The sequence below is a fragment of the Venustampulla echinocandica genome (genome assembly GCF_003357145.1).
Source record: "Venustampulla echinocandica strain BP 5553 chromosome Unknown scaffold_0, whole genome shotgun sequence".
Classification (NCBI taxonomy): domain Eukaryota; kingdom Fungi; phylum Ascomycota; class Leotiomycetes; order Helotiales; family Pleuroascaceae; genus Venustampulla; species Venustampulla echinocandica.
Genome location: NW_022474205.1, coordinates 961,488 through 973,073, shown reverse-complemented (window position 1 = coordinate 973,073; position 11,586 = coordinate 961,488). Strand labels below are relative to the sequence as shown.

At 51.8% G+C, this 11,586-nt stretch overlaps 5 protein-coding genes across 5 annotated transcripts; 4 read left to right on the top strand and 1 right to left on the bottom strand.

The window, feature by feature from the left end:
• Positions 1-68: 68 nt before the first annotated feature.
• BP5553_00304 (Uncharacterized protein) lies at positions 69-1,221 on the top strand (the record flags this gene model as incomplete). Its single annotated transcript, XM_032008927.1, has 3 exons — positions 69-131; positions 214-782; positions 837-1,221. 3 exons carry the CDS (start codon positions 69-71, stop codon positions 1,219-1,221), a joined length of 1,017 nt encoding a protein of 338 aa, XP_031872981.1.
• A 423-nt stretch (positions 1,222-1,644) lies between these two features.
• BP5553_00303 (Mitochondrial carrier) lies at positions 1,645-2,748 on the bottom strand (the record flags this gene model as incomplete). The annotated part of the gene is made up of 3 exons (XM_032008926.1): positions 1,645-2,424; positions 2,521-2,525; positions 2,583-2,748. The coding sequence occupies 3 exons, from the start codon at positions 2,746-2,748 to the stop codon at positions 1,645-1,647; spliced, it is 951 nt and encodes a 316-aa protein (XP_031872980.1).
• A 645-nt stretch (positions 2,749-3,393) lies between these two features.
• On the top strand, positions 3,394-4,920 carry BP5553_00302 (putative phenylalanyl-tRNA synthetase, mitochondrial; the record flags this gene model as incomplete). The annotated part of the gene is made up of 2 exons (XM_032008925.1): positions 3,394-3,529; positions 3,581-4,920. The coding sequence occupies 2 exons, from the start codon at positions 3,394-3,396 to the stop codon at positions 4,918-4,920; spliced, it is 1,476 nt and encodes a 491-aa protein (XP_031872979.1).
• A 443-nt stretch (positions 4,921-5,363) lies between these two features.
• On the top strand, positions 5,364-6,015 carry BP5553_00301 (uncharacterized protein; the record flags this gene model as incomplete). The annotated part of the gene is made up of 3 exons (XM_032008924.1): positions 5,364-5,425; positions 5,588-5,646; positions 5,699-6,015. 3 exons carry the CDS (start codon positions 5,364-5,366, stop codon positions 6,013-6,015), a joined length of 438 nt encoding a protein of 145 aa, XP_031872978.1.
• Positions 6,016-8,789: 2,774 nt separating this feature from the next.
• Positions 8,790-11,172, top strand: BP5553_00300 (Acetyl-coenzyme A synthetase; the record flags this gene model as incomplete). The annotated part of the gene is made up of 7 exons (XM_032008923.1): positions 8,790-8,856; positions 8,929-8,952; positions 9,021-9,047; positions 9,104-10,266; positions 10,317-10,577; positions 10,635-11,039; positions 11,110-11,172. 7 exons carry the CDS (start codon positions 8,790-8,792, stop codon positions 11,170-11,172), a joined length of 2,010 nt encoding a protein of 669 aa, XP_031872977.1.
• Between the last annotated feature and the right edge of the window lie 414 nt (positions 11,173-11,586).

Genomic DNA, 11,586 nt, shown 5'->3' with positions numbered 1-11,586 from the left:
TAGACTCAGGCTCAGGCACAGGAACAGGAACAGCCACAGCGCACCCTGACCTATAATCCATCTTCAACATGGACTACGATCCGATGGTGATGGACGCGGAGGCCATGGGGCCCTCCGTAAAGATCACAGAGGTAAAGTCAAGTCACCGTCAACGGGGCTTTGTTCCAGGCGCGCGCGCAAAAGGCTCCTCTTGCTTATACGCAAACATGACAGGCAGGAGCACAGCATGTCGATTTCGAATTACAGAATGTCGACCTCGCCTTCGCAAACTCTCTGCGCCGAGTCGTGCTCGCCGAGGTGCCTACCATGGCCGTCGACCTGGTCGAGGTGGAAGCCAACACCTCAGTCCTGGCAGATGAGTTCATCGCCCATCGTCTGGGTCTCATCCCCTTGAATTCGAAGAATGTCGATGATGTGTCGTACTCGCGGGACTGCGATAACTGCGATAACTACTGCGATCAGTGCAGTGTGACGCTTACCCTCCACGCTCGGTGCACTGGTGATGAAATCATGAAGGTCTATGCGAGAGATTTGGTGGTGGATCAAGGACGTCCAAATCAATGGGTGGGGAATCCTGTGATTACGGACGTAGATGGATTGGGCACGATTATCTGCAAATTGCGAAAGGATCAAGAACTGCGGATGAAGTGCATTGCGAAGAAGGGCATTGCGAAGGAGCACGCTAAATGGGCACCTGTCGCCGCAGTTGGCTTCGAGTACGATCCTCACAATAAGCTAAAGCACACGGATCTTTGGTACGAGACGGATGCGGAGAAGGAATGGTAGGTTTTGGATTTCCCGGTCCCGTCTATATGTCTTGCTAATATGCTGCGAAGGCCAAAGAGCAAGTATGCCGAGTGGGAAGAGCCGCCCCAGGAAGGAGAGCCCTTCGATTACGACGCCGCTCCCGACAGATTCTACTTCGAGCTGGAAACCGTCGGAAATCTAGATCCGGACGCGGTCGTCCAGCAGGGCATTAAAGTCCTCCAACAGAAGCTAGCGGCTGTGATTCAGGATCTGACAGAGGGCGAAGGCGGCGCCAACGGTGATGCCTATGGCGGTGCACCTCGCAGCCCGGATGTTGGCATGAATGGTGGGAACTGGCAGGATCAGGGCTATACTACGCCTTTCGGTAGTGGAAATGCCAGCGCATGGGGAGGCGGAGCCACGACGCCTTTTGGAGCAACGCCATATGGGCAAAACGGCTCTGGATGGAGCTGAGCTGGAGAGGACGCTGTATAAATTTGCGAGTATGCCAGGCTTTTCTGCAAAGGGCGTCGGGGCATCAATCTCTAGGTAAGCAGGACATGGAGCCTCAAGTCAAACCCCCATGCTGAAAAGCGGACGGAAACGAGGCCCAGTTTGTAATAGTATTTGCATATATGGTCATGGCGTTGGAGAAAAAAGTCTTCCGGCCCATGGGGAAAGGCTGGCCAAAATTAGACTAAAGAATGGACAAAAACATGATACCCGACTATATACCTACATATACAAAACGCCGAAAGATGCTTCTATCTCTGTAGAACGCCAGCCAGCCCCTATATCCAAAAAATACTATGCACGGCGCTCGGCCTGAAATGGCTAGATATCAAACCCGTCTAAGTCAATAGCATCCTCGTCAGTCGTTGAAGCCTTGCCGCCTGCTCAAATCACCGCATCCACTTCTATACCCGTCAGGTGTCTGTATATCTTCTTATGCTGTTCCAAGAACAAGAAGGTGCAAATCGTTTGGGGACAAAGTCTGATAAAGCTCGGTACCCATCCCCTGAACATCCATCCAACTCCCTCAACTTTATACACATCAGTCAAGAACCTAACCATGCCCTTGCTCTCATGCGAGGACATAATTCTCGTCTTGATAACATCTACAGGCGAGCAAAGCGTCGTAGCAACGAAGCCCGCCAGGAGAGACGCCGTGAAATGGGTCGTCAGATTATCCTCCAACGACGTATGCTTAATCAACAGCCTCTTGAACCCATCGTACGACGCCAATTGACTCGTCGTCATCAGCACCGCGCGCATACTATTCGGCCACACGCCGCGGAACAGGCTCTTCCAGCCTTCCTCGCGCGTCATGCGTACCAGTCCCTCCACGGCATTCTTGTAATTCCTGCGCTGCTCGACGGGGAGCGAGGCATCGTGCTGCATCCGTACGTTCAACACGTCTGCTGGGTTTCCTGCCACGCCGCCGATTAGCCCCGATACCGAGGCCATGGCGATGAGGGTTGGGAACCCGGGAGGTGTCTTTTGCGCGGCTTTAAGTTCTTCGTATACCCCGAACCGCGTCGTCGAGTACGTGATCTGACGGAGCAGTGAAGCGCTCAGACCGCGGTATAGACCCGAGAGACCATCGTGCTTGACGACGTGCACAAATGTGCCGACCATGCCCGTGGGCGCATTGCTGGAGCGAGTTTGGAGGCGGACCTGGTAGTTGATTCTGTCTTAGTATATATGCATATGTATTTCCTTCCTCGAGTATCTTTCTTTCTTGCTTAGGGATGGGCATCACGGAAGGCGTACCTTTACTATCGTATTTGTTAGCAGAGGAAGATATAATTAGAGGACAGAGATTATCCACATACCAAGATCTAACGGATGCGTCACGCATGCCGCGAGCGAACTTGCGCTCCCTCCAAACCAGAACGGATAATGCACATGTTTCTCCGAAGCCTTCTTCCTTGAGAGCTCCTTTTTCGGCGACTGCTGCTGCTGCGGGAGACCCGAGAGGACTACCTTCCCAGAGGACATAATGGGGCGGGCAATTGATCTTGTTCCTGTCGAAGCATTCCGTGTCGCTGAATGAGCGAACGTGTACTGTATATAAACAGAGCGGGTAGACAAGTGGTGGATAGGGGCGCGAGGCTTTATGAGTCGCGGTCAGCTATCGTCGGGAAAGTTTTAGTCGCCTATCTTCAAAGATTTCGAGAAGTATGTCGGCATCTTAAAATGCCCGACGCTCCACTTAAACTTGCGCGGTAGCTAGGCCAGGGCCGCAAAAGTGGCGGCCGAACCTAAAACCCTCGTAGTCGACGGAGGTTTCTTTTGATGCCGATTGTTTCAAACGGGGCTAATCATTGAATCAAAGAGGGACGGTTCTATCTTTTACATTACAAGAGAAGCATTTTGTACCTCGGAGGTGGAGCACCATGAAAGTCATTACTTAAGGACCGGAAGGCCAGGGAAATCGAGAGGTTCTGTCTGGCGTCATCGCGCATCGCGAGCTCGGAGAGGGCGAAATGTTACTCCGTAGGGTGTGCGGAGTAAGCCGGGTGGAGTCGCTTATGGTTCCTATTCCATCCAGGGCAAACTCGAGCATGTTGCCAGGCGTGTATCGCGTCACTTGAAGCTCGAAGCTCCGGTTCTCGTGAACGCACTTTAGAGCTCGGCTTCATCATGGGGTACAAATCTCTAGCTCGGCCACATGGCCTGTCTACAGCCAGTGAGACCTTGGCCTTGTTCACTGGTCTTGTTACTTCCAATTCGCGTAGACTTCCAGTTTGCTCCCAGTGCCGGTATAGCTCGACAAGAGGTTCGTAGGTCAACTCCACTCACCAATGGACAAGCTCCTGACAATCGGCAGGTCCAGGTCGTCCACAACCAAAAACCAAGCTCGGTGAGACAGTATACCCGACAGATGAATGGCACAATGTTCCTCCAGCTATTGCCTCCTCAATTGGACGGCAACTGCACATCCAAAAAGATCATCCCATTTCCATAACTCGCTCGATCATCGAATCCAAATTCCCCAAACCCACCTACCAACATCACAATGGATTCGTCCCCGTCGTAACCACGGGTCAGAACTTCGATTCTCTGGGTTTCCCTCCAGATCACCCTGGACGAAGCAAGGCAGATACATATTATGTGAATGCATCAACCGTTCTACGAACGCACACCAGCGCGCATCAGCTCGATGCATTCCGCGCCAACAGCAGCGAGGGATTTCTCATCAGCGCAGATGTATACCGTCGAGACGCCATTGACCGCACGCACTACCCCATATTCCACCAGATGGAGGGCGCGCGGGTGTGGGATCGGAAGAAGGTGCCTCATGGGAATATCGCCCAAGCAGTATGGGAAGATATTGCAAAGCTGCCTACGCACTCCATGATCGTGGAGGATCCAAACCCGCCTACGCATCCCGAGCGAAACCCCCTCCAACACGGACATTCCCACGACGAAGCCGAGGCTCTTGCCGCTCATCTCAAGCGCTCTCTCGAATTGATGGTCGTGGAGATATTCTCCCGTGCTAAAGATGCGGCCATAGCGACGAATCCGAAATATGTCGATGAGCCGCTGAAGGTCCGTTGGATAGAGGCGTTTTTCCCGTTCACCAGCCCGTCGTGGGAACTGGAGATCTTCTGGCAGGGTGATTGGTTGGAGGTGCTCGGAAGTGGTGTCGTGAAGCAGGATATATTCGAGAAGGCAGGTGTGCCTTCACAAGTAGGCTGGGCGTTTGGAATCGGTCTCGAACGCATTGCCATGCTTCTTTTCGAAATCCCGGATATCCGTCTGTTCTGGTCCCAGGATGAGCGGTTCCTGGGCCAGTTTAAGGGCATGTCGGACGATCTACATAGGCTGAAACGATATGTGCCCTTCTCGAAATACCCCGCATGCTACAAAGACGTAGCCTTCTGGCTACGGTCCTCCTCATCCTCCGCAGGCGGTGGAATCCGCGCAAACGCAGCGGATTTCCACGAGAATGACGTGATGGAAATCGTGCGGGATGTAGGCGGAGATGTGGTGGAAGATGTGACCAAGGTGGATGAATTCACGCATCCCAAAACAGGGAGGAAGAGTCTATGCTATCGTATTAATTATCGTAGCTTGGAGAGGACGCTGACGAACGAGGAGGCTAATGAGTTTCATGAGAAAGTGAGCAGAGAGCTGGTTAATAAGCTAGGTGTGGAGTTGAGATGATTATTCTGTGTTGTTTTAAAAAGCGGGATCTGTATGTTTTCATAGCATTTAGGAGCTGTAGGGTAGGTCAGTTGGGTTGTATACTATAGTCACATACTTTTCACTCACACTTGTGTACTAGAGTCTCCCACATACCTAAAGTGCTTACTCCCAACTACTTACTACTTACTTCATACTTAACCCTTTCAGCCCATCAGCCCATCTGCCATTTACTTCCTTCCACTGAATCCCCCAATCCAAATTCCCACGTTCCCAAAGTAGATAAAATCGAGTTAACAAGCTGGTGCATCTCCTCCGTCCCGCATACGTCATCGAGAACCCTCACACCCATCCCCCCACCACGCTCCCCCTCATATCAAATCACTATTCCTCAAAAGACCATCTACTCTTCCTCCCATCCCACCACAAACCCAACCCCTTCAGCAGAAACAAAATAGAAAATCATGTCACGAGCAAGCAATACCGGAAATTTAATGGATACGGAGCCTGGTGGAGAACAGACGCAGTGAGTAGTATTATTTACGTATTTCCTTACTTTTATCTTTAGTTTTCATACTCATGTTTGCAATAAACATGAGAGGTTTTCTACTACGGGGCGGAGGTTGAATTGAGAGGCGGTGTGTGAATGATGATGGGAGGATTGATTTTAATGGATTTATATTTATAGGTATGAGGGAACGAGTACGTTTATGAAACCACATGAGAAGTCAAGGGGGTCATTTGGTGGTATGTACCTCGATACGTCTCTCATGTCTGTTTCCTTTGCATATATTTATAGATTGGGATATTTTTCCCGTTGCAGTTGGCGGATGTTTCAATTCTGATTTCCCACGTGTCATAGAAACTTCTAGCGCCACGGAGGATTTTCAGAAAGCGGAGGATAAAAATAATGCGGCGAACGGCGGCGGGGATGGTGGAGAGAGGATGATGGGGGGTGAGCAAGGTTATGCGGGCCAGACTGTTGGAAACCAAGGAGAAGCTGCTAAAGGGGCGGGGTATGGCAAGGTTGAGGATCGTGGAGAGGGGAAGACGGAGGGAGCGGCGAAGACGAGGAGAGAGCAGGGCTATGGGCCTGGGAGTGGTGTTGGTGCTTGAGGTTTTGAGGGCATGGAATAATAAATGGTATGATATATTACAAGGGGTTGGTTATACGTAGGTACGGTCTGGGCTGGGTGCGGCTGGGAAATAATGATGTTTGGATCCTGGAAAGAGGGGTGTTTCCGAGTTAGTACGAAAGTACTTTGAAATGAAGAGCCGGTGTTTGGGAAGGGGAGTAGTGGATGCTTGTGCCCTGCGTGCGGTGTTTGTCTCGCTGTATATATGTGCCAATACTTTTGATATGCCGGGGAGTGTGGATGTCTCTGTGCGTTTGCGCTTCTCCAACAACAACAGTAACAACAACTCTCTCGGTACGACGTCCTGCATGCGTATCATTAGATTGGGATGGCTTAGTTGCACGAAGCGTGTGATATGGGAATTGATGACTGCTGAATGCAGCCGCCCCTGAGAGCTGCCTTTTTGCCAGGACCCAGAGGGACGACGAGCGAGGGTAGCATCCAAAGAATACGTGGTAATACTGTATCAATCCATGCTGTGCATCTACCATCTGGATCCCCAACACGGTGTTAACCGACGGGACAAGGTGGTGGTGCAGATGTTGGTACGCAGCAAGGAGCCGCCAAGGCCAAGGATAATAAAACTGCTGTGCTTGAGTAGCGCTGGAGCTGACACCCAGATGAATCGATTAATGGGGGAGGCAGTGGGTGGGCGAGTAAAACAATGAAGGAAAAAGAGAAAGAAGAGGGTGTAATTTGCGTAATTTGCTAATGAGGGATTAATAAGAGGTCCCGGGCAACCGGTAGGAAAAGTCGGGAGGGCCTCGCTCTGTGGTGGCCGTTCCGTTGACGGCGTTGATATATCTAGGTACTAGGTACCTAGAGGTATCGGGCTCCCGAACGAGACCGAGGCAAACGAGTAATAATGCGTTATCAGCCTCGTCATGTTCCAAGGCACTTGACTCTTGTCTCGGTAGAAAGCGAAAGCCCTGCTAAGAGGAAGGGTCCATGGTGGCTTTTGACGGCAAGACGACAAGAGGTCAAGAGATTCCTTCCGGGCACATAAGCATCGGATAGGAAGCCACTCCGCAATGGGGGCTCCCAGCGCCCAATGGCAACACGGGCTTTGTCCTGTTGTGATGATTATGCGGCGATAGTGCGGCGCAATCCGATTCACGGGATGGGGGAAAACATTGGCACTGGGGGAATGGGGTAAAGGACCAAAGGGACAGACAAAGGAGAGGCAAAGCGCCGTGGAAGATGGAGGAGCCAAGCACGGCAGGGCTGCGGAGGGCGGAGGTACTTTCGTAGGGGAGGCAGAGGCAGAGGCAGAGGCAGAGGCAGAGAGAGAGAGAGAGAGAGAGAGAGAGAGAGATGTTGGTGGCGCCTAGCAGGTAGAGTACCTAGGTACTCTGTAAGGCAACTAGGTAGGTAAGTAGTACGAGGTAAAGTGGTACAGCAGTGATACAGCACGAGTACCTTAGATAGGTATGTAGGTATGCATTACAACCGGCGGTTGCAGAAGAAGCCTTTCGGTGTGCAACATTGCTATCGACTAATGTGGATAAATGCCTCTTCTTCGTTCTCCAGATAGAGCGTTGATGGGCAGGGCAAGATGGATGGCATTTCGGATGTCGGTATTACTGCATCGCGTAGAGCACCTATAGCGCGGTACCTGTGCTATTACTAACTCCACAGAGTCGGCAGTGTGTAACGTATTACTGATTCTTGGTGAGGACGCAGGTGGTCGTGATTCTCGGATGGGAGGATGTCCATGATGATGCCACTGGAAGAATCCCTGATCTGCGGCTACCACAGCAACTCCAGCGACGACTAACTGCTGGGCTTTCCCCTGTGTAGCCACGGGTTGCCCCCCGAGGGCCCAATCAGCCACGCAGCCACTGGCTCTGCTCCGGCTATTTCGCCCGGAGCAACGTCGTGTGCTGCTGCTCATTGCCCAATGACTTGCCCACCCTCATCCTCCGTAATAAGAATGTCCCTTGAACCGAGACAGTGTGTACTCGGTCGAGCACAGCAGAGCACGACAGAGAGTGGTTTCCACTGTTTCTGGGGATCCATGGGCCCATGGATCGAGGGCCCAGAACGCTAGCACGGCAACCAACGGAGACTGTCTCGGAGGCGGAGACGGGATGGGGGAAACATGGAGAGAGGAGAGGTCGGCAGAGGCAAAGGCAAAGGCAAAGGAGAAGCTGGAGAAGATGGAGAAGCTGGAGAAGAACGAGAGAAGACCAAGAGAAGACCAAGAGAAGAATATTAGAACGTCCTTCCCACCGCCCGTTTCTTCCCCTCTTCTTCTCTTTTTCTGCTCAACGTATAAGGTATATATACTTTCGCCATTCCCTTCTTATCGATCCTCTCCCACCCATCTCACGTCACACACACACACAAACGCAAATCACACAGCTCTCCCATCCATACGAGTACCACTCTCTCCCGTCGCATTCCTCCACCGCGGCGCGCGCTGCTAGGTTCCCCCAAGCTCGAAATCTCCTTCTGCTCCCTAGGCTCCTACTCCCAGCACTCCTAGCCTTCCTAGCCTCCTCTCCCTGCGGTTATTTCTCCCTCTCATCCGGTGCCTGGCGTACGGTTAAGTCAGTGGTGGGGGGCCAGCAGACAACCCAACAGTCATCCCTGCACCCAGCAATCGCCGTCTCTTGAACGCCCTAAATATAAGAACCGCGCGCGGGGCAATTTGGACCCAAAAAACACCTCCGGAATTCCTCCCCATCTTTCTTCCTCCCCATTTTCCCTTGACCAAACCATCCTCCCAGTACAGTCAAGCCATCCGCGATCATGTCTGCAGGCGACGTTAAGCCCGCCATCCCCGTGGTGGCAGAGTCCCATGAAGTCGATACTTTCCGTGAGTAGAGAGATCGCCAACACCCCGCTTTGGAGCTGAATCATCCCCACTGACGCTGTTATTTTTGCGTAGACCCCCCCAAAGCCATGATGGCGAGTAAGTTCGCCTCGATCTCCCCCAAAGAGAATTCCTTTATTGTAGGCATTTAACTAATATTTGTATAGAACACCCTGGAAAACCTCATTTAAGTGGTGTGTAACCCTCCCCCTAAAAACGCTGCCAAGCCAAAGCTTACTCCTCCATTTAGGCCTCGAGGAATACCGAACGCTGTATAAGGAGTCGATCACCCAACCAGAGCAGTTCTGGGGCAGATTGGCCCGGGAACTAATCACCTGGCAGCGGGACTTCCAGACGGTTCACGCCGGCAGCTTCGAGAACGGCGATAACTCGTGGTTCCTGGAGGGCCAGCTCAACGCCTCATACAATTGTGTAGATCGTCATGCCATCAAGAACCCCGACAAGCCCGCGATTATCTACGAAGCCGACGAGACAGCCGATGGGCGCATCCTTACATATGGCGAGCTCCTCCGGGAGGTCTGCAAGGTGGCTCATGTTCTGAAGCAGATGGGTGTGAAGAAGGGAGATACCGTTGCCATCTACCTGCCGATGATTCCAGAGGCACTCATCGCATTCCTTGCCTGTGCGCGTATTGGTGCCGTCCACTCGGTCGTCTTTGCTGGTTTCTCAGCAGACTCGCTGCGCGACCGTGTCATCGATGCCCAGTCCAGAGTGGTTATCACAACCGATGAGGGCAAGCGTGGTGGGAAGCTGATCGGCACCAAGAAGATTGTCGATGATGCTTTGAAGCAATGCCCAGATGTCAGCCACTGCTTGGTCTACAAGCGGACAGGTGCTGATGTGCCCTGGACCAAGGGGAGGGATTACTGGTGGCACGAGGAAGTCGAGAAGTGGCCCGCATACATTGCCCCCGAGCCCATGAACTCAGAAGATCCTCTATTCCTCCTCTACACATCTGGCTCAACAGGCAAGCCCAAGGGTATTATGCACACAACTGGTGGCTACCTAGTGGGTGCGGCGGCGACCGGAAAATACGTGTTTGATATTCATGATACCGATAAGTTCTTCTGCGGTGGTGACGTTGGATGGATTACTGGACACACATATGTCGTGTACGCTCCTCTGCTCCTTGGTATTGCGACGGTTGTCTTCGAGGGAACTCCCGCGTACCCCAACTTCTCAAGATACTGGGATGTTATCGAGAAGCATGAGGTTACCCAATTCTACGTTGCGCCAACAGCGCTGCGGTTATTGAAGCGCGCTGGTGATCAACATATCAGGAAGAATATGACTAAACTTAGAGTTCTGGGCACTGTTGGCGAACCAATTGCTGCCGAGGTCTGGAAATGGTACTTTGAGACTGTTGGAAAGGAGGAGTCCCATGTTATTGACGTGAGTGGTTTTCGTATGGTTGGAGTGAAGATGTGCTAATATATGTATAGACATACTGGCAAACCGAGACGGGCAGTCATGTCATTACACCTCTTGCAGGTATCACCCCTACCAAGCCTGGAAGTGCTTCTCTCCCATTCTTTGGCATCGAGCCCGCGATCATCGACCCAGTTTCCGGCGAAGAGATTCACGGAAATGATGTCGAAGGTGTGCTTGCTTTCAAGCAACCATGGCCCAGCATGGCCCGTACGGTTTGGGGAGCCCACAGGAGATATATGGACACATACTTGAATGTTTACAAGGGATACTACGTACGTTGGATCCTGGTATGTTTGTTGATTCTTTTTTACTGATACTCCGTTTTTTAGTTCACGGGCGACGGGGCTGGACGCGATCACGAAGGTTACTACTGGATCCGAGGACGTGTCGATGATGTCGTGAACGTCAGCGGTCATCGCTTGTCAACCGCCGAGATCGAAGCTGCGCTGATCGAGCACCACACCGTTGCCGAAGCCGCCGTCGTGGGTATCGCTGATGAACTCACCGGCCAAGCCGTCAACGCATTTGTGGCTATCAAGGATGGCGTCGAGATCACCGACCAGCTGAGAAAGGACCTGATCATGCAAGTCCGAAAGAGCATCGGTCCATTCGCAGCACCAAAGGCCATCTTCGTTGTTCCAGATCTCCCCAAGACTCGAAGCGGTAAGATCATGCGCCGGATTCTAAGGAAGATTTTAGCTGGTGAGGAGGATCAACTTGGGGACACATCTACAGTAAGCCCTCCCTTACCTCACTTATCCATAACACTTTCAGCCCCTGCAACTTTTACTAAAAACAAATTAGCTTTCGGACCCAACCGTTGTAGACACAATTATCGACACCGTGCAAGCGTCGAGACCAAAGTAAAGGCGAAACTCAAACGGTGTTAGGAGGCCAGGGGGGTATCAGCAAACTTTTTTGGTTTCATGGAAAAGAAAATTGCCGGTGGTGATGATGATATATTCCCACCCAGTCAATTTTCTTTATTATTTTGCTACGAGATTCAGCGAGACTTTTATTTTTTGGCTCTATTTTTTTTGTTATGTATGACAAGCCGCGAGTAGCTTAGCTGAAAAATGCTAGTCTATTTAAGCCACCACATCATTGCGCGTTCGTGAGGGTATTCGCTGGACTGTACGAGTCCGCTGGGTGCTTTGTGGACTCAGCCACGTACATGTACAGTACTTCGTACAGCTGGGACCTGTCAGTACAGAAGCTAAGTGGAACTTATTGATAAGTAAACACAGCCAGTCAGCTAATAAGTACACTTAAAGCCCTGGT